Genomic DNA, 22,937 nt, shown 5'->3' with positions numbered 1-22,937 from the left:
CCAGCCTTGCTCTCCAATCATCAGAAAGCTTTCCATCCCAAGACTTCCATTTCCAGTATTTAAAAATAAAAAAAGAAAAAACTTTTTTATGCTTTAAAAGTAAAAATTATTAAAAAGTAAAAAATACAGAGTTTGATTTCCCTTTAACTGATCCCACTTATGCCACATTTTGCAATCTTTAGGCTTCTAAAAGAATCAAAGACAAGAGGATAATGTTTCAAATGTCATCCCTAATTACAAAATAAATCCACAAGGAAAACAAATTACATCATGCTTTTATCTCTGTGTATTTAACCAATGTAATAGAGACCCATCCCTTGTAAACAGCTTCTCCATGTACCAGTTTGTCAGGATACAGGGTGGGTGTACAATGGCACACACATATATGTGTGCACGCACACACTTGCTCTGCTACAACCACTATTTTCATTAGTTCTTGATTAGTTACTTTATTTAGTTTTTTAAAAAGCATAGTTAAAGCACTCAGCATGATCCCAGCTGGAGCCTCTGGGTGCTGCCACAAATACAAACGAATAATATTAGCATGAAGGTTCTGCAGAAACTGGTCCTGTGGTTACAGCACTGAGCTGAGAGGCAGAAGTGCTGAGCACAATTCCCACCTCAGCTGCTTACTGTCCTGTATCTCTATGCCTCCGATGCCATATCAAATGGCAGGACTGCTTCTTTTCCCTCCACCATCTGTCTGTCTCACCTAGTAGGCTTTCAGGGCTCTTGCTGTGTGTTTGTGCTCAGCACAATGCATCTCCACCTTTGGTTTTAGTCAACGCATTAAGCTGACTGTTGCCTTAGCAGCACACAGTAATAATATTTTCCCTGTGCCCCCAGCCATTCCAGTGGGAACAAGATGAATGAACTCCTATTATGAACCTTAGTTTCTGAAGGATTGCATTTGCCAATACTAGGCCTTGATTTCTTCCTGAGACCAGTGTGTTTAAAAAAAATACGAGCGACTTGCTGCTTGCAATCTTACCAATTAGCTAGCTCAAAAATGGTGAAACATCCATGTCTTCATTTCGGTGTAAAGGTATGCAACGCAAACTCTACTGGCTGACACACACAGTATAAATATAGTTATTTTCCTTTCTTTAGGGAATGTATCGTTCTCAATCCAGTTTTAGGATTACCCTCTAATCTCAGTCTCTGAGCAGTCTGTGCCCACGTATCTAGGATTAGAATTTAGCCCTACAGCCTCTCCAATGGTACCTTACCCCAATTAGGAAGACATATTTCATGCTCCTGTATGACATAACGTTGGTATAATTGCTTTCTTGCTTTCCAAAAGTCATTTATTTTGCTGACTGTGGGTTCTTGGATAAGTACAATCTCTAGCTTTATGACTCTTAGCATAGGTTTAGGGCAAGAACCCTTGATACTACAGTTAATAACATTAGAGTAATAATAATATTGGACTATTCATCTATTTTTTAAAAAAGCATCTGATTTCTCAAGTAATCAGGAGAGCTTTTTCTAAAAAGGGAGCCAATGGAAATGAAAATGAGACTATGTATGAGTTTATGCATGTATTTCACTCATAAGCATGTATACATGTTTTATTATACATTTAACCCATTTCTCTGACACAGATCTACCTGAGCATTTTAAACAATATTCAGCTTCTTCCAAACAGTCTGTGGAGCCACTGCAAAGGTATACTAAACATTGCTTTTAAAAAATGCTAATTCCATGTGTTTGATGTAAATAGAAGCAGTATTAGTTAATGAAATCTTAATGCATTTAACCAAAAAAAAAAAAAAAGTCTTCCAACAAGTCTGTATTATACATAACACTATACTGTATTTTGCCAATGCATTTAATAATATAGATACACAGACTGCTATAGACATTTTGAAACTGCATATAGCATGATTAGATTTGCAAATGCTTCTGGTTCATGAAGTTCGTGTCTTGCCACTTCTCATCTAATAAATTGAGACAGAATTAGTACTGGGTGAGTGGTTCTGCCTGCTGCCAAGAAGGGTTTGCTAAGGGTAAGACTCTAAAGGTAGAGATTAACTTGTCTTCATCCCTGTAATGTGCTGTACAGCCAGGATTTGTGCAATAGGATCAGAGAAGAGCCATATATGAATGTAACACTGGACAGCTGGTGTGTATGAATTTATATGAACCCTGATGCAAGATTTTGAGCTACTCTCAAATCCCAGCTAATATATGTATCAGAAGTATACTTTCCCTGTTCCCTCAGAGATCTTGTTTTGCTGATGCTGGTTTCTAATATGCTAGTTTTTATGGAAATAGTGTGAACCTTAAGTACCCTAAAGTTGACCTGCAAGTCAGAACCCCAGCTAAGTAACCAAAAAAAGTGTTTTTCCAAATGGAATAACATAGATTAGTCAAGTTCAGTATCTCCTCCTGACACAGGTTTACTTTAGGTCTTTATATTAGGTTATTAAGCTAACTATTTATCCTACCTGATCAATTCAATACTTTCCTGAACAGGAAATTCAGGGAAATAAACAAGTAATTTAATGTGGATGAAATAGACATACAAAATGCGTCCTTTAAGTAAAATTTACACCATATTGATATTCTAACATTCAGCTAGGGAAAACAGATTAGAATTTTGGTGGAAATAACATCTGAAAATTTTTACCACGAATACCAGAGTTATTTTTATATATCCTAGAAGAAATCCAAGCTAAGTTAGATAGGATTCACTGGCACACCAATGAAAAAAAACAGAATGACTTCATGAAGCAACTCTAGTGAAAACCTCCTTAAGGAATCAAACCCTCCTTTTGGCTCATGATGATTCAAAAACTGGGTCAGTGGAAGCAGTAAGCTACAGCTTTAGTGGAAGAAGATATCAATGAACTTTCAAGTCATATTATTCCATTACTTTTTTCAATACTATATCTTTTCCATGTCCAACCAACAGACCACCTAGTCTACCTCTGCAAGGATAAGTTGCTTATGTGATGCGCATTGCCTGAAGCAATGAATGTTGCCTGAAGTGATGCTCTGTGAATCTTGGTCATCTAGCAGATAATAATCTATCAATAAATACGGATCAACTCCACTATGGATGCTGCTGTATACAGTACCCTACATTCAGTGAAAATGCTAGCATTTAAAACAAAACTCTACTTTAAAAGGAAAGATTTTAAGAACAGTCTTAAATAGTTTCTACTTCAGCTCTGAAAGGAGGCTATGTGAGAGACTACCTGTCAACAGACAGTATAACATTTTCACATCCAACACAAAATCCAGACTTGTTTGGGAACTGCACAGACTATACAGAGAACACCACAGGGATACTGGTGCTACTGGTTTCTAACCACAGTTACTGCTGCTTGGTTGTTGATAGATGTTTGTCAGAACAGGCAGGTATATGGGATCCCACGTGGAGGGGGTGGATTTGGGACAGAATAGATGGGTCTTTTCCCACTAGGTTTTCCACGATTCTACACTTTAAAGTTGTATCAAATAATCTCAGTCACAGGTGTGATTTTAGGGGGGAGTGGAGTGAGGGGTGTTACTACAACAGTAAAAGTGTAGAAGTACTAGGTAGGCCTGATAAAGAAAAGCGTCTTTTACTTGTATGTCTTTTTCCCACGCAGGGACAGCTTCCCCAGAATAAAGTGCATTCACAACTGTGATTAAAACAGGGGATTGAAGCATTCTAGCAGTTCCTAAAAAGCAAAAGTGGTACAGCTTGTCAGTCATCTGACAGACAAAACTTTGTTAGTGTTAATACTAGCTTTTAAATTTTTTTCTTCTGATTTACTAGAATAAAAAGGTTGCAACCTCCTGTTTTTTCCATTATGTCTATCTGAACCTCTGCTGGTTGCTTTGCACCTTCATATTCTCTAGTCAGGTGCAGCAGGCAAAGGCCAAAGGCCATGCTGTAAGGAGGTTCGCATGAAGTTTAAAATTGCAGCTTTGTCTTCCAGAGTATTTAACACATGGACACTCATCCGTGAAAGGAAACCACCTAAATGGCTCACTGGACCAATATGGTATGGCAAATATCATCATCCCAGTTGCCATCTATTTTTTGAGCTGCTGTAAAGTTTAGTTCAGCACTAAATCGCTTTAGTACCGAGCTTTAAAATGCTTTAGCAGCTCAGAAGCACTTTGGCAGCTCAAATGCTCTTCATGAAGCACCCAGCATCCTAAACCGCTTTAAGTCTAAAGTATCCTAAAAAAAAAAAGGCAAACGGAAACACGTCCAGCAGCACATGTTCAGATACATATGTCAAGAACAAAGGACATGGTGCTGTTCTTGGATTTGATGGCTTTGTCTGCTTCCAGGAAGACATGAATCTTGGCCAACACAGAGTCTAGCATTTACGACATATACAAATGTAAAGAACTTTTTATTTTGAGGGAACACCAGTGGTGTGGTCCAAGTACAGTCTCTATTCTCAGTCTGAATGGCTGAGATGACTAACTTGTCTACCTTTTGGAAAACTCATTTTGAGGCCAAGACCAAGTATCTTCACCATACCAAGGAAATGGTAAATTCCTGAAGCATGTGAATTAGATTGATAGCTTTCCCTTAAAATTTTTTGTAACTCATCAATAGGTCAAAGGCAATAAAAGGAGTTATAATGATGACTCTAACTTATAAATTACTTGGGTAACAAAATATAGGATTTGTCTTCCATCAGATTTTGGATAATGAACAGTTTTTAAGGTTTAGTTCTATTTTGGAGAAGGACTAGCTGTGAAAAAGGGAATTTTGGTTGTTCCTGCTTACTATTTCTAAGGAATTTCTTATCCTAGGTAGCTGGTTTGAAGGTAAACAAACCACTTGGCAATTGGATCCGTCTTGTACTCATAACAATGCTAACATCTCAAGCTGTGTTTGATCTCACTGGTACTTGTACAACACCACTGCCTTTGCAGTGGTCACATATGCACAATTGGTTGGATTTTATCATGCCAATGCTGTTAATCACAGTCATTGACTTAGTCAGGCCAGAAGCAGGGGCAACATAGTATAAAAATGAAAGTATGTGTCAGCCTGCAAAGTAAGCAAGTTTGGCATAAATGTGAAAAATACATGAGAAAGACCGGAGCAAAAGGTAGTTACAGTTCTCAGAGAAGGCTGCCATTTTAATCTAATAGCATCACCACAACATGCTAAAGGCAAATTGGCAAGTAAGCCATAAAAAGTCAAACCATCCAAAGCTCTGGATGCTTTTGGCCATTTGTGCTTCAGAGATCACATCTTTGTGGAGTGATTATTAACATGAATTTGGCAGTTGCCAGCACTCAGCTAGAATGGGAGGTAGCTGCTGTCAGGGAATTCGTGACGGCTTCCCTGCCATGAGATTCGCATCCCAAACTAGACCTAACGGAGAGGAGTCTGCTGCCCTTCGCGGCACAGTCAATCCTCTCTTTCTTAGATCTTGTTTTGCAGTGATTCCTGTTTGATGGCTTTCATGGAAAGGTTTAAAAAGGCACGATTCACTTGAGCTCTTTTTGGCTTTGGTAGATTCTCTGCGCTTCTCTCTTTGCATTTCTAAGGCATCCCTCACTGTTATCTATACCAAATGCCGGCTGGACTCACGGAGCTCTAACTATCTACAGGATGAGAACACTTAAGCACTACATCTTCCATCTTTAAGATGAGAGAAAGAATCCATTTCATCAGAGCTGATGGGGAACAAAATGAAACTCCTTAATTTCAACTTACTTTAAAAAAAATAATCATTTGCTGTGCAAATCTAGTTTGAAACAAATGTACAGATGCCCCTGCTGCCTTTAGAGCTAGCCTGCTCCCTCTGCCAATCCCTCAACTTAGAGCCTCCCACACAGGACAGCTTTTTAACATCCAGGCTGTGGGTTACAGGACTTATTTCTTTTATGACCTATCTGCACAAATGATCCTGCTGTAGATCGTTCCCCCCAAATCCTGAGCAGGGCATACTGTGGTTACTGATTCCCCTGGTATCAGGATCGTTTGTAATCTAGTCACCTGCTTCTTCGGACAGATTTAGAAATGCTGACACAATCCACCTCAGCTATTCAACTATGCATTTGTAGTGTATTAGTTTTTAGTCCAGATTTCTACTCTTCATCTGGTTTTATTTACCTGTACATATATAGATAATTAATCTGAGCCTAGCTGTTGTTATCACTGTTTTCATCACTATAAAGCATATTCTTTTACTTTTTTTACTTCATTTGGCAGCCTTTAGGGGCTGATGTCATTTGGAACAGCTTATTTCTTCCATTTCTTTCCATCTGTTTCACTTAGTTTACAGTAGACAGGGCTCCTAACTACAACTGCCAAATAAAACCAGAGATACCTGCCTTCCTGAGTATGAGCACATGTCACTGTTCTCAGAGCTGCAGGCAAAACACTTTGGCTTAATTACGTCCTTCTGAGCAGCTGGTATTTCCCAACATCCTGACTTCCCTTGCATAGTAAGACCCAAGAACACTGAACAACTCAGTATAAACAAGGGCAACATTTGCATTGTCCTGAAAACTGGAAGTTTCTATATGGTAACCAATACAATCCACAAGCACTGAAGGGTACCGCTGTGACTGGCAGAAGGACTACCTGCTTACCATCTGAGAAATTAACTTGTATAACCGGGTCTGCTTCTTACATTGTTGAATGTCTTACTCTTTTCTTTGGGCCTGCTGATTCAGTTCTTTACAACAGAAAAGTTGTTGCTGTCTCCTTGCAGCATGACTCCACGAGATCACATGAGAAAAATGTCTATCCTGGGGGAACAAGGAACACTAGAAGAAAAGCACTTATACCGATTAGCAAGTGGCATGGCAGCAGGAGGTAAGCAGGAAGAAACCTAACTGCGCATTTGTTTATAGGATTTCTACTACCTGTACAACGTACAAGAAACAGCCAGCAACAGGTTTAATGTCTTTAAAAGGTATCTCAAATTCATCTTAGGAGTAACTGGGGAAACGTTTCTCTTACTAAAAGTTAATACGGGGGATTCTTGGCATTCAGAATTTGATCAAGAGATGCTAAGCATCTGGAGAGTCAAGGTCGCACAGGAACTCAGCAACAAAAGCCATAGCTGGATATTATGAGGTTCTGGCTCACCACTGCAGGCTCTTCTTTCTAGAGCTGCTGTCTCATGACAAGGCAGGTTTCAGCTAATAAGATTTTTCTAAAAATAAAACTGTATTAGAAATGAAAACTCTCTCAAGCAGAGAACCTAACATTCATGGCTATTCTCTTCTGTTTAATAGCGATATATGAATTATTGTTGATTATAAATTGTCCTTTTGTACCCTTGACTGTGCACATCCTGATTATTTTTACTGCAGTTTGATTGTATAAAACTATATTATTTAAACAATGTGGCTAAGGTGGCAGTGGAAATGTATTATTTTTTAGTTGCTGCTATTAAAAAAAAGTGTTATTTGCTAACTCATACTAAAATGCTGTTACTTGAGAAATTTTTTTTTTCTTTCTGGTAAAGTTATACTGCAGACAGAATCACTTTCTAATTTACTACATTGACAACAGAACTGTATATGCTTTGTGTCAGAACTGCGGCAGCGGCAAGAGATGCTAATGAGAAATCAGTTGATGGCAGTAAACCCTCAGCTAATGGGTGCAGGCCAGCAGAGAATGCAGGCGATTCCCTCCCAGTTTGAGCCTCGACTGGTAGACAGGTATTTTGCACCACTTCTCTATTATAACACTGCAGTTAAAGAATAACTGTGCATGTGCTGTACCTGAGTATGTAAAGATCTTAGATTATTCTTAACTAAACAATGCCCTTTGCATGTCTGAATGTATTTTTTCCCTCTCAGAGATCTGTTACCTTCAACTGAAATGATGGCATCAGCTGACCCAAGACAAATCCATATAGCATCCCACCTTGGACCCGCAGTCCCACAGCACGCAAACATGCCAAACATATTGTCCAACCGTGTTTACGCAGGCCCAGGTAATGAAGCATTGTCTGCGTCCTGAAAAGTGATAGCATGCAAATGAGAAAGCAAACTGCATCTATTAGTTTTTCATAGGTTTATCGGTAGTGTCATTAACATTTTATTTTCTTTGGAAAAACAGTCTCACTAAAAGAAGGCAGTCTGCCTACCAGAGATTCTAAACTGTGCCAGTTTAAGTCTAAACACATCCATTTTAGCTTTTGTTAAATATGCTGTTTTCAAAATCATTTACATGTTTGTTCTCTCCTTTTCTTTTTGTATTTTCCAAGCATTTTGACACCTAAATAGAAGGCTGTAGCTAAACAAATTAGTCCAATCAACAACGCTTTTTGCTACATTTAACTCTTGCTCATGTATGAGCACTGGCTGTTTTAAAAGACTACTGATCATATTCTTTAATCACAATATCACATGCCGCTTTACCCACGTAGGGCAACTACAAGTCCTTTTAATAAAGGCTCAAAATTACAGGGCACCGCTCTAAGGGGAAGGCTGGATATCACAACATGGCAACACAACTGTGGCACGCATGTCATGCTGCACATAAATTTATATATCACTTTAATGTGATATACATATATATATATGTATATCACTTTAATGTGATATAAAATTCTGGCTTCAGCCTTTTTCCCCCCTAATGTGGATCTCAAATAAGAGATTCCCTCAAGAGGAAATGTAATTTAAAATTATAGAATGGTTTGGGTTGGAAGGGACCTTAAAGACCATCCAGTTTCAACCCCCCTGCCATGGGCAGGGACACCTTCCACTAGATCAGGTTGCTCAAAGCCCCATCCAACCTCGCCTTGAACACTGCCAGGGAGGGGCATCCACAGCCTCTCTGGGCAACCTGTTCCAGTGCCTCACCACCCTCACAGTAAAGAACTTCTTCCTTATACCTAATCTAAACCTACCCTCTTTCAGTTTAAAGCCATTAGCCCTCGTCCTATCGCTACACTCCCTGATAAAGAGTCCCCCCCCATCTTTCCTGTAGGCCCCTTTAGGTACTGGAAGGCTGCTATAAGGTCTCCCCAGAGACTTCTCTTCTCCAGGCTGAACAACCCCAACTTTCTCAGCCTGTCCTCATAGGGGAGGTGCCCCAGCCCCCTGATCCTCTTCGTGGCCCTCCTCTGGACCCGCTCAAGCAGGTCCATGTCTGTCTTACGCTGGGGGCCCCAGAGCTGAACACAGTACTCCAGGTGGGGTCTCACAAGAGCGGAGTAGAAGGGGAGAATCACCTCCCTCGACCTGCTAGTCATGCTTTTTTTGATGCAGCCCAGGATGCGACTGACTTCCTGGGCTGCAAACGCACATTGCTGGCTTATACTCAGTTTTTCATCCACTAATACCCCCAAGTCCTTCTCCGCAGGGCTGCTCTCAATCCACTCATCGCCCAGCCTGTATTTGTGCTCGGGATTGCCCTGACCCATGTGCAGGACCTTGCACTTGGCCCTGTTGAACTTCATGAGGTTCGCACAGGCCCACCTCTCAAGCCTGTCAAGGTCCCTCTGGATGGCATCCCTTCCCTCCAGCGTGTCGACCGCACCACACAGCTTGGTGTCGTCGCAAACTTGCTGAGGGTGCGCTCAATCCCACTGTCCATGTCGCCGACAAAGATGTTAAACAGCGCCGGTCCCAATATCGACCCCTAAGGAACGCCACTCGTCACGGGTCTCCACTTGGACATCGACCTGTTGACCGCAACTCTTTGAGTGCCACCATCCAGCCAATTCCTTATCCACGTGGACCATCCAAGTGGTCCATCTGTCAAACCCATGTCTCTCCAATTTAGAGACAAGGATTTCGTGTGGGACAGCGTCAAATGCTTTGCACAAGTCCAGGTAGATGACATCTGTTGCTCTTCCCTTATCCACCAATGCTGTAACCCCATCGTAGAAGGCCACCAAATTTGTCAGGCATGATTTGCCCTTAGTGAAACCATGTTGGCTGTCACCAATCACCTCCTTATTTTCCACGTGCCCTAGCATAGTTTCCAGGAGGATCCATTCCATGATCTTGCCAGGCACAGAGGTGAGACTGACTGGCCTGTAGTTCCCCAGGTCTCCCTTTTTTCCCGTTTTAAAAATGGGGGTTATGTTTCCCCTTTTCCAGTCAGGGGGAACTTCACTGGACTGCCACAGCTTCTCAAATATGATGGATAGTGGCTTAGCCACTTCATCCACCAGTTCCCTCAGGACCTGCGGATGCATCTCATCAGGTCCCATGGACTTGTGCACCTTCAGGTTCCTTAGATGGTCTCGGACCCGATCTTCTCCTATGGTGGGCGGTTCTTTATTCTCCCAGTCCTTGCCTTTGCCTTCTGCAACTTGAGCAGTGTGGCTGGAGCACTTGCCGGTGAAGACTGAGGCAAAAAAGTCATTGAGGACCTCAGCCTTCTCCATATCCCGGGTAACCAGGCCTCCCGTTTCCTTCCGAAGAGGGCCCACGTTTTCCCTAGTCTTCCTTTTACCACCGACGTACCTATGGAAGCTTTTCTTGTTGCCCTTGACATCCCTGGCCAGATTTAATTCTATCAGGGCTTTGGCTTTCCTAACCTGATCCCTGGCTGCTCGGACAATTTCTCTGTATTCCTCCCAGGCTACCTGTCCTTGCTTCCACCCTCTGTAGGCTTCCTTTTTGTGTCTGAGTTTGTCCAGGAGCTCCTTGTTCATGCAGGCCTCCTGGCATTTTTGCCTGACTTCCTCTTTGTTGGGATGCATCGCTCCCGAGCTTGGAGGAGGTGATCCTTGAATATTAACCAGCTTTCTTGGGCCCCTCTTCCCTCCAGGGCTGTATCCCATGGTACTCTACCAAGCAGATCCCTGAAAAGGCCAAAGTCTGCTCTCCTGAAGTCGAGGATAGCGAGCTCGCTGTGTGCCCTCCTCGCTGCCCTAAGGATCTTGAACTCCATCATTTCATGGTCACTGCAGCCAAGGCTGCCCTTGAGCTTCACATTCCCCACCATCCCCTCCTTGTTGGTGAGGACAAGGTCCAGCATAACACCTCTCCTCGTTGGCTCCTCTATCACTTGGAGAAGGAAGTTATCATCAACGCATTCCAGGAATCTCCTGGATTGCTTATGCCCTGCTGTGTTGTCCCTCCAACAGATATCATGGTGGTTGAAGATTACATGGCATCTACACTGAAAAGTCTTGAAGGAGCATGTTTGCTTTGCTCCGCTGTTGGTTATTATTTTCTGAGCAGCTATATGTACTTTAAAGATATAAGTCACCAAATAAAACCACCCTGCTGTCTCTTTCCTTTATGGATAATGGCAGGTATACCTAACTACAGATCTGATCCTGCAAACACCTGATGCCGGACTTCATGTTTCTACTACGTATTCCCACCAAAGCAGTGAACACAAATAGGATTTAACTTGAACTCATATCAGCTCCCTGGTGAAGCACATAGTTCAAGTCTTAAAAAGCTTTTTAAAGTGTCTCTGCATTGCTTTGGGGTTTGTGCATTTGCTTGAGGAAACAAGTGAATTTTAAAGATTTTTTTTTTCCCCCCCTGCCTTTAAGGATATAGCTTTCTGCAACCAGAATCCATGGAAGCTGTGGCCAGAAGACAGGAACTGGTTCAAAAGCAAAATATTGCCAGGTAATCAATAGTAAGCTTTGCTCTGAGGTGCATGCCAGGATTAGGGCAGCGAAGGCAGCTGGAAATTAAGTCACAGACTTTTTGTGGGTTTTTATTTACAGTGATCGAGATACTTTTTCAAGTCACCCAGTGAAGCAGAGGGCCCTTGATTATCTCTTAAGGTCTGAAGCTACTTAAGCTTCTGCTTGCCCCTGTTCTGCTTTTAGCCTTAAAACGATATGAGAAAAAGAAACAAACCCCTCAGCTTGTTTAAAGAAACAAACAAGCTACAAACTTCAGCCCAAGCCCTTGAACTCTGGATCCAAACACCCTGACGTTACAAGAAGTCAGAAACAAGTTCAAACTTTACAGCTGTGTGCTATCACACACATTTTAAGCCTCTACAGCTGGGCCCTTGGGATGATTAGCTACATCTCTACCCTACCAGGGTAGACAGCTTTCCTAGTTTAACCAAATAGTCTGAATGTCAGGGTGACTACAGAGAGTCCAGTTATTTGTACCAGTTTCAGTGTAATCAATAGCTGCTTAAGTAACCACCAGTGCCCTCCCTCACAGCCACACTATTTCCATAGAGGACCTCTAACCTCAACCACTCCTGCACTGGGCTTCAGCACAGTACTGAGTGGCAGCACAGTAAGACTAAGAGCAAAGAACAGATACATTCTGAGTAGGCATCTCAAGAGAATTATGACAGAAGTGTTTTGAGCTCTTCAGTCAGCAAAGGTTGATTACTGAACTCCTCCAAGCACAAGATTTGCATCAACAATGCATTTCTTATAGCTCTTGCCACATGGCAAAAACCCTGAGAAAAACAAGTAAAATAGCTAGCAGCAAGCATGGCCATCACACATACCCTCAGCCACACCAGAGCTAGTCCTACCTGGACAGGCTCTTCCCTCAGGACACCAAACCCAGGAAAACCCCAACGTAAGAGCTCAGCCTAAATCCATGCGATAACCTTTTACCCCAGTCTTTTGCCATCCTGGCAATTTCCACTAGCTTCACACTGCTTTCTACAGCACACGTCACCTTTAGAGCTGCACTTGCTCCTTTCACCCTTTACAGAAACCAGGTGTTGGCAAACTCTCCCGCACTTGCTGCAGCTGCGCTGCTGAGCACCTGGGCCCAAATCCTTGTTCTCCAAGGGACTCTGCCTCATACCAAAGCTCAGTAATCCCCTGTCTGCTGGTCCTCAGAGGAGCAGACTATCTTATCTGGAGGAGTAGTCAGGAATGTAATGCTCTTTGCTGTTTATCTCTACCTCAAGAGCTGTGTGTGAGTAATGACAATAGGGCAAGATGTACAAGGACATGGTACATAGACAAAACACTTCCATTGGATCTCTGAAAGCAGAAAATTAACAATTTGGAGGTTGTTGCAAAGATGAAAAGAGGGCAGAGAAAAAGCCCTGAATGTGAATCAACTAATTAGTGATCAACTAATTCCTCCTCGCAACAATCATCTGAACAGATACCTTTTGCGCAAACTGTTTTCCTGATAATTTTACATTGATGAGAAGTCTCCTAAAAGTCAGACTCCCTGTGATTTGTTACCCTCATTGCAGTGTTAAGAAAGCTATCTTGGTGCACTTTAAAGACCTGGCTGCCCTCACAAGGCTTTTTCCAAACAAGAATGTGGCAGTCCCACTGAAAGCTCCTCAGAGCAAGGAAGGCAGGCTGAACCATTTCTGGTTTGTGTCTGGTAGACTGGCTCACTTCTCCCTTCTCTCAGCTCCAGCTGAAGCTGTGGAGCTCTAGGAGCTATAGCTTTCTGTTTGATCACTAGCTTGGCTCCAGAGGAAGCTGATGTCAGCAAAGGTTGGTACAATGGAGACACATACTACTTCTTGTATTCTCCATATCTCACTGGTAAGCTTTCCTACCCGCCATGCCAGGGGCAGGAAGCTGGCACAGATCCCGGAGCATTAGCTTTATCCACCAGGAGGGAGATCGGTTGAACACTTACCACCAGGATCTCACCCTCTCACACTCTCAGAGTCATGCTCAGGTGCCAGGCACTATGTTACTCAAGAGACTTACATTAGCTTACTCTGAATGTATGCACAGGTCCCATAGATAATGTAATTCTAGTTCTTTATCACTTCCAATATCACTGCCAATTTCCATTTTTCAGTATAATTTTCTGATTGGTAATGTAAATCACTTATTTTCTTCAGTCTTTGACCCTTATGACCCTGGAGACAATTTTCCAAATCCCAAGTGAGCATAATCACTGTAATAATGCCTGGATTGCCAATATACAAATAACACTTTTTTGTCTGAAATATTATCCAGAGGCATCACATGGAAGATACATTTTCTCTTCCTTTTAGTTTACTATATATATCTGGCAGCACATTAAATATAGCCAGGTTTGCCATTCCATCTGCAGTTTGTGACCTCACACATAGCAATATAGGAGAGAGAGAAGAAAAGCAGTACTCTTGCCTATTCAATTATCTGAGTTTTAATCTGCTACTGAAAAAAAGAGGTGATGAAGGAACTGAGCAGCCCTAACTGCTTGTGCTCTCTGTGTCTCTCAGAATGGAAATGGAGATGAGTGCTATTTTTCAGCAAAAAGAAATGGAGAAAGCTCATCGGAAAGGGCTCCTGGGCCTGGAAGCGCCTTTCCTTTACCATGGGATGCCAGCTAGTCCCATTGCATTCCGTGGCAGGCACAGACTACCTGAAGGCCATCTTCCCAGCGACTTATATGTTCATCGTACCACCCTTGATGAAATTCATGGCAACACTATGCTCATGGCAACCAGCCCATACCCTCCAGTCAGCACTTTGCAAAGGGAGAGGGGACGTCGACCAGGGAGAAGAGCTGGAAATCACAAAACTGCAGACTGTAGTGCCAATGGCACAAAGAACCAAGCTGACGACAAAACTGCAGACCCTGCTGCAGCTGCAACAGATGATGAGAAAGAAGACAAGAAAGAAGCAGAGGTGGAGACACCAAACAAACATGAACAAAGCAAAAACCAGACTGAGCCATCTGCAGTTGCCAAAAACTGTAAAGAGTTTGAACAAGGCTTGAGAAAAAACTGTGTTACTCATGAAATTTCTACTGAAACCAACACCTGCAGCAACACAAATGAGAAGGCATCTAATAGCTCCTGTACTGCTTTCGATGACAAGTACATGTACCCTTCTGCAATCCCATTCTCAGCGTTACCATATGGATTTCCAGTACCCAGCAACCCATTGCTACCTTCAGGTTTGTCAAGTCTCCAGATTACAGTTAGAGTGGCATGTTGATATTATTTATTTTTATCGATTTGCTGTCTTATTTCTTCCCTCTGTTTTAAGCAAATTTTTGGTATGATAGAGTCATGGCAACTAAATGTAGAATTCGTATGCTGCAAATAGTAATAACTTGGAAAATTCAAGTCAGCAAAGGTAAAGAGTAGTTTTCCCTGCAAACTGTGCTGCTGGCTGGCATAATGGAGGTTTCAGCATCTTAGGTCGCAGAGCTTTACTTTGCAGGACAATGCAATTGCACAGCAAAAAGTCACAAAGCAGCCTCCTAACTGTTTCAGCGCTCTGTGCCATGCACTATACTGCTGCAGGATGTCATCCTGTGTTTATATCAGTCCCTGGGGACAACGCACTTCTCACCCCTAAGCTGTCAAGTTAGGAGCACTTTGAGGTTCTCTGCAATTCTGTTCAACATGTTACATTCCCTCCTCTCCTTCTGGTGGTCAGGGGGAAACGTAGCAGCACGCAATATACTGATCGTAATCCCTGTGTTTGTCAAACAGGACAAGGAATCCCCTTAGAAGCCGCACTCATTTAGGAACAAACTTATCCCTGAGATTTGACCTCCCCAAGAACAAAGTGTAAGACACAGGCCTCTCCAGCCACTGTGCAAGAATCATTTTTTCTAAAGCTTTGCAGCTCTTGTTAAATGCACCAGTGCCAGTGGATAAGCCCCGTAAAACCTCCCATTACCTGAAATGAGAACAGGCTGGGGTGTTTGTCCAGGATCATCTACCAAAGACATACTGTATCACTGAAAAATATAGAATCATAGAATCATAGAATCATTTAGGTTGGAAAAGACCTTTAAGATCATCGAGTCCAACCGTAAACCTAACACTGCCAAGTCCACCACTAAACCATGTCCCTAAAGTGCACATTAAGTATTCAGTTCCTGTCTGCAAAAGGAATTTCAATTAAAATAAACAAAATTGCTGAATGAAATTGTGAGCTAGCCTCTCTCTTCTGCCCATAACTTTTCTATAAGTCTCTCTAATTCATGGTAGGCACTATGAGCTAGCAAAGGCTTGGTTCTGTTCTACTGAAATATTAGTCAAGTTAAAATAACAATGAAGTCTAAAGAATCAAAAGCATTGAATAATGTACTCATTAGAGAAAATACTGCAGTATGATTTGCATGTGTAGTGACTGGTACGTACAGTGCCAGCAGTAAACAAAAGAAGCCACCAAAAGAAAACCCTCCAGAATCAGCTACTAGTGACTACCTGGTGATTTTGGTGTCTAGGACTCCTGTATCTGTCTGTGACTACACACTGCTGTTAATGTATTAGGTTCTGGAGAAGTGTAAAAATTCTCATGTTAACAATCCTTTCCTATTGATTTGCCAGCAAAGTTCTACGAACATAACATTTGTGTTTCCTCCTCAAAGGAGCACAAGGCCTGATCCTGAATGGAGAAGACATTTCTTCCATTGAAGACATTCGCAAGTGGACTGTTGATGATGTATACAACTTCATCATTAGCCTCCCAGGCTGTTCAGAATATGCCCAGGTGATTACAAACATTCATCACATTTTCAGGTCTTTAGGACCAGCTAGATTTAAAGGTGATCATACAAATGTAAATGCTAGAGGTTAACTGGTTGTCACAAAGTTACAAATGTAATAGTAGTTTTCATTGTGCTTCAACATATGAAGCCACTTGTTTCTAAAAGGGAAAGCCAGTCCATGCTCTGAGAGGTTACATGCACTTCTGCTGCAATCTGGAGCCATTGGTCATGACACTTAGCAGGAGGACCAGCAGCAAAACAATAGTATAAGAAAAGTGTCTCAATTTTTTCACTCCACATGCCCTGCACAATTTTTACGCAGATTAAAGCAATTTTGCATTCTTGGATATTGGTACAACCCACCTACCGACCTTGAGCTCTTATAGGCATCATTCCATTTGAAAAATGAAATATCATTAGAAATGCAAGCAAAGAGGTTGAAATCTTGCATATTCCTGGTAAGCCTTAATAAGACCAACACTATTCTTTCATTGGTAGCAGGCTGCTCACTTCCTAACAAAAAAACCCCAACGAACTAGTAACATTGAAACATTACAAAGTTCCCACTTGCCAAGAACAAGTAGATAAGCTACAGGCAAATGTGCTGATATCCACACACCTGAACAAGAGACCTCATGCTGCAGTTAGGAGATAAATACGAAGATAAAACATTAAAATTATTATTTCCTCCTTTTATTGTCTATGCCTCAGGATTAAGCATAAAAAATAACCAGTGAAGTCTGTTTCAGCACACCATGATATGTTTTATCATTTCATCAGATATTTAAAGACCACGCTATTGATGGAGAAACCCTCCCACTGCTAACAGAGGAACATCTCCTAGATACAATGGGATTAAAACTCGGACCAGCATTAAAAATCCGCTCTCAGGTATGATCATTAAATGTATGCCAAGGTGGCAAGTCACAGAGATGTGAAAGAGTCAGAAGCTAATGGGATGAAATTTTTTCAAACTACAACACATTTTTTCTCACTGATAAGGTAACTACCATAATATTAGGAGAAAAGAAATTACTCCAGCATAGTTTGCTTTTGCTTCTCTGTGTGTTACAACAGCATGTGGGGAGACACTAAGAGGAGGTTAGGACTGACAGTTTGAAAGACACTTAAAATGGAGTCAGGATACAACAACACTGGAGACTAGGCTGAGGTTGGAAATGGAAAAGATGTGTTTGATGAACTAACTCAGTTTCACTCCTCTTTTCCCTTCCCAGCTGGTAAGAACTCTTCTGATACATACTTGCTTTTGCTCCAACCTGGCTTTTAAAACATACCAAGTAGAGGTTTCTATAGCCTTTCTGGGAATATAATCGTACATATTTCAGGGACAGGCTGTCCCTCTATGCTTAAAGTTTTCCGCTCTTAATTTCATCCAGTAATATCAACTCTGTGTTTCTCTTGTTGCCTGGTTCTTTTTCTTTTCTTTAACCCCTTGCTCTCTCTCACTCTTGTCTCATTAAAACTACCTTCCCCGCTCCTGACTGGCAGTTTGCCTCCCCTCTGTCCCATGGGTGCTACAGCACCTAGAAAGCAAGAGGAGCTTGCCGTCAGGCCCAGCACACTGGGCTGTTTCCCAAGCTGAGTATTGCCAAGCTCCTTCCACAAGAACCTGGGCCTAGAAAAATACGAGAGGGAAAATGGAATAGATTTTTTTCACTTTTGCTAACCACTGATAACCCTTTGAGATGGTTGGGATCTCCTGGATGTCCCTGGCATTGCTACACGACAGTCAGCCTTGACGTTTAATGGCTTTAACACTATCTCACGAAGCAACTCCTGCAATTGTGCTTTTGTCTTTAAAGGTGTCCCGACGTCTGGGCAATGTGTTCTACATGATGAATCTTCCTCTGTCCATGCCCCTGCCACCTGCTCCAGGCAAACCCTCAGATCAGCCTTCTGACATAGCCTCCCCTCTTCACTGCAATAGCAGTGGCGATACGCTGGACAGTCCCTGCTCTCAGGACCCAGAAACTTCAAAAGCAGTGGAACAGATTGTTTCAGAAAGCAGGGAAAATCCATGTGACACAGCTGGATCTCAGGCTGACTTCCAGATGATCACTTTTCAGAAAAGTTGAGCTGAGTACAGGACATAAAATGTTTTAATAATACAGGAACCTCTAGTTACAAAGTGTTTGAGAAGATAGCTACAGCCTGAAACCTCTGTATGACTGGGGCTGAATGAAATAAGCTGCAAATGCAGCAGGAGGAAGTACGGTATCTGAAAAGCATTTAAAAAATGCAAATACATGTTAGTGCAATTACTTTCAAGTGCAATTCATTGAAAAGAATACCAGTACAGTTAACAGGTAAATTTAATTTTTCATTAAAGTCCTGTGTGATCAACTGAAAGCTGTCAGAGACTCAGAGTGTGTTGTCTGTCTTACAGCATGTTCCTGCTGAGAAACTACAAGGAAAAGTTACAGCTTCCACACATAGCTGACTTCTGCTTCTGTTGAACAAAATTTGTACAGAAAATTTATAAGGAGTTCATTGGGAGAGTATGGAATTACCTGCAGAATATAGAGAAATACACCCTAGACTCAGCAATTTGAGTTAATATCATTGCTATGCTAGAACTAAGCCTTTCTAAGTGCCTGGGAAGGATATACAGGGTATAGATGACATACACGGATTAAACCCTGGACATGAAAATACTGTGTGTAACAGCAATTTTAATTATTCCAAGGCATTCTTATTGACGGGGTTTGAATTTGCTTTGCGTGATTGCACAGCTGAGCTGAGTTTAGGAGGAAGCATCAGCAGACTCCGCCATGAAGACCACTCACTGGGACAGTAACGTTCCTGCAGGCAGCAGGCTCAAAGCCACACGGTTCCTGCCAACCTCTGCTGCAGCACCCTTCCCCTCGGCTCACCTGGGCAAGCCATGGAAAGCCTTTCGCTCCACAGCACACTTGGTGTTCTTCATTTTGGAAGAGGCCACCAATTTTAGCCTGAAAGCTACCTTTTCTCTGCAAAAATACAGTTTCCCCTCACTTCTGTTGCTGCTGATTCATCACCTCACAGCAAACACGAACCACAACATATAGAGTTTTTAGTTAGGGATAAATCCTCAGCATTTTATTGTGATTCCTGCGTGAATTATCTTTGTTCCCTCTTTAGGGGTTTGGTCACACACTGGTCTTCCACTTAGGCTTTGGAAGTCAGTATACTGCAGTGCCGTCTTCCACTCTCCTCCTTGCAAGAACAATTCTTTACTCCAAAGGACACACAAATATTTTTGATAAAATTAATTTCTGTAAATTGAGGGTTGATAGATTGCGGACCTGCTGTATATTGCTACTTTAGATTCTCTCCCCTTAGTTTAGTTTGTGCGGCCTCAAGTACTTAAAAACCAAGAAGTACACTGCTGTTTAGATGGTGAGTGTCTAAACACATGAGGAGAGGGAGTGTTCTCATATTTTAGACTGTGGGCACTTGTTCTTTTACTTTAGCCTGAGATAAATTATTTTATATCTTTGGTATATTTGTGCACTAGATAATATGTTATTAGATGTTTGAAACAGCAACTTAAGATGTTCATCTTACTATACTGTCCAAACTTTGCAGCCTTGAGAAGGGCAAATATCTATAGTACTCCTTTTCTGAACTAGCAAAGTCTTTCTGTAAAAGAAGCCTGATTCTGCTTTCACTGAAAACTGCCACTGACACCAGTTATGGCAGTTTTGGGCTCTGTGCATATCTCTCCAAATACTGTAACTGGACTATACTATTTTAGGGTTAATTGATAAAATCCAGTAAGGCCCAATGCAAAAGCGTGGTATGCTATGCAGCAAAATACTCCAAAGTTGCAGACAGACCCTGAAGTAATCCTCTCCTAAGTGAAGTGCTGACCTTTACATCTGTGATCTGGTGAAATAATGGGAGTCTTTCCCAAGAGTTTGGATTATGTCTTATGCATCATCTGTGAGTATTTATCATATAAGGAACTATTTACTGAATACTCAACAGTGTTCAAAAAAAGTAACATTATAACCTGAAGCTGGAAAGTTTAAATATAACTCCATAAGACTGTCTAAAAGAAGTACAACAGCAATATTAATCTTGGACTGGCAATTAGTTTACTGTTCACTTTGTCTCAATTAATTCCAAAAAGTGTTAACCTTTGTTCTCTTCATTAACTTTTCTACATTTTTTCATGGCTTTAAAACTTAGTAAGGCAGCTTGGATAGTTTTATGTTGAATTTGGTAATGTAAATGTTTACTTTTTCAGATTTTGGATGAAACACAATTGTCAATGTAAAAAGTCATATTCTCTTTGAAATGCTTTTACCTGTTATTTTAATATGTAACATCTCGGATTAATTACAACAGAAAAAATGTTTTACTTTTACAGTAGATTTAACTATTGTGATTTTTTTTAATGTAGATTGTTCATATACCATAAGGAAAAAAGAAAATATTTTTATATAGTAAAAGTGCTTGTTAAAATAAAAAAAAAAAATCAGGGACACCAATTCTGTTTAGCATCTGAAACAATTTCTAACTTATTTTTTTGTACGATTGACGATCATGTTGACAATGTCACTTATCTAATTAAACACAGTTAATGAATTGGTTTTCAAATGGCATCCTATCTCCTCATTGTATGAAATATTTGACTTACTCCACATGAGACCTTCTCCACCCTAGAAGAGGAATCTCTGATACGTTTCCAGGTCAATGAGACCACGAGATGTCGCTGCAAAGCTATGAGAGGTTATCTACCACCCCCCCAAAGTGAAATGCAGCACATTTGAAGTACAGGTGGCCTGTTAAGAGCAAGGATATGAAGAAACTGAACTTGTTTTTCTAAAGTTAACAGCAGAGGAGCTTGACTTGAAATCCCATATGCCAGGGAAGAAAGACTGAAATCTGGTTCTGAAGAGTGTGACTATTTTTGTAAATGGTTCAGACATGAACAATGCCAAAAGCAGAGAAAGCTGGGATGCAAACTTTGCAGTCTGGTACTACTTATGCAATTAAAAAACCCATATGATCCTTTGCACATACTGGGCTCTTCCTCCCAAAACGACAAAAAGAATGACTTCATGGCTTCCTGTACTGGGGGCGAAGATGTGCCAGAGCAGCCAAAGTGCAATAAGGCCTGGACTGCATACAGCTGTAGAGTGAAATAGGAAGGAAAAGGATTTACCTAAATGGACATAATCAATTCTATTTCTGATGAAGGAAATACCACTGGTAATGAATGTTTCCTCTCCTACAAACACTTCAGAGAGAATGGGAAAAAAAAAAAGGTAAAAATTAAAAAAAGACATAGAATCAGTAGAGACCCGTATTTTCAGATTTTGATGTGTTTTCAGGAATTACGTTTATGTGTAAACATTGAGGCCTTACTGATTCTCAGCAGCTACATGTTCTTTGTTGACTTTTAATGCTTATTCCAGCTGCAAAGGGGTGTAGCTAGCAATCACAAGTACGTAAGAAAGCTGACAGAACTGTGCTACTTAATGACTTTCTGGTGCCTATGCCACCACTGCATTCAATTTTTCTGCTATGCCATTAAAATCACAATGGGATGCAGATGATATATTTTAATATGTGTGGCATCATTAGAAATGTTTCACTTAACATCTATTGCTATATTAGTCTGTAATAGTGATGCAGTTAGTGAAGAAGAGAATGTTTTTTATGAGATGTTGTAGAAGTATCTGACTTTGTCTGGATCTACACTAAATGTCTAGGCTCCTAGGAACAGGGACTTCCATTTCTTTTTTTTTATAGGGCCAAGGTTAAAGGCAAGATAAATAAAAAGGTATAGCAAACATCTAGAAAAATGGTTCTGTACTATAAATAACAGATTTAGGGAAGTCCTGAAAAGGAAGAAATGGCTTCTCCTTCCTACCACAACCTGTGTTTCTGACCTCATGATCGCTGCATCTGATGATGGTGTGGAATACATATTCATACAGACCTAAACGATCATTCTCTGCTCAATTCCCCAGGTGAAAAATCTCTAAAAAATGCTATGAATATACAACAGTTAGGCAGAATTCCCACCTGGTCCAAGTCAGGCAGTCATTCTGATCAAGCACAGGAAAACAAGAACAGGCAGCTAGGTCCACAAGGCGATGGTATTTCAAACCAACTCATATCCATGCCACCAGCTACTTTATAAAACTTAGTATTCTAAGACCTTATACAATTGTGAATCCTGCACAAAATAGTTTTCAGAATGTTAATTTATCCTTTGAGTGTGAAACAGAAAAAATAAATCACCTCCAGTTTTAAAAATCACCTCTATTTTTTAAACTAAGTAGAAACTTGTCATATTTTAGATGTTCCAAATACCCTAATATAATGTTGATTGGTTGTGTAGTGTTTTGAGTCACCTTCAACATCAGAAATTTTACAGAAAAGCATCCAAAACTAGACACAGCTCTTGTTTTGGTACCTTGCTCAGATAACGGCATAACAAATGTCCTATCTAAGCCCTTTATTATTCACTGGAAAATAACAAGTCAGCTCTATGAGGCTGGGTGTTCATCAGGGTTCTGCTACCTGTGATGCTTGGTTTTGATTAAGCCCTTCATGCTATAATAAATAGCTATAGCTATATTGCTATGGCAATTTCAGTATAATAAGAATACATA

At 41.1% G+C, this 22,937-nt stretch overlaps 1 protein-coding gene across 1 annotated transcript; it reads left to right on the top strand.

Moving 5' to 3' along the window:
• Nucleotides 1-6,687: 6,687 nt before the first annotated feature.
• On the top strand, nt 6,688-18,401 carry SAMD7 (sterile alpha motif domain containing 7). Its single transcript, XM_050902868.1, has 8 exons — nt 6,688-6,790; nt 7,518-7,644; nt 7,786-7,922; nt 11,454-11,532; nt 14,075-14,754; nt 16,186-16,307; nt 17,086-17,196; nt 18,129-18,401. The coding sequence occupies exons 1-8, from the start codon at nt 6,688-6,690 to the stop codon at nt 18,399-18,401; spliced, it is 1,632 nt and encodes a 543-aa protein (XP_050758825.1).
• Nucleotides 18,402-22,937: the final 4,536 nt, after the last annotated feature.

Source organism: Gymnogyps californianus, chromosome 10 (genome assembly GCF_018139145.2).
Source record: "Gymnogyps californianus isolate 813 chromosome 10, ASM1813914v2, whole genome shotgun sequence".
Lineage (NCBI taxonomy): Eukaryota > Metazoa > Chordata > Aves > Accipitriformes > Cathartidae > Gymnogyps > Gymnogyps californianus.
This window is presented reverse-complemented; position numbering and strand designations above follow the sequence as displayed.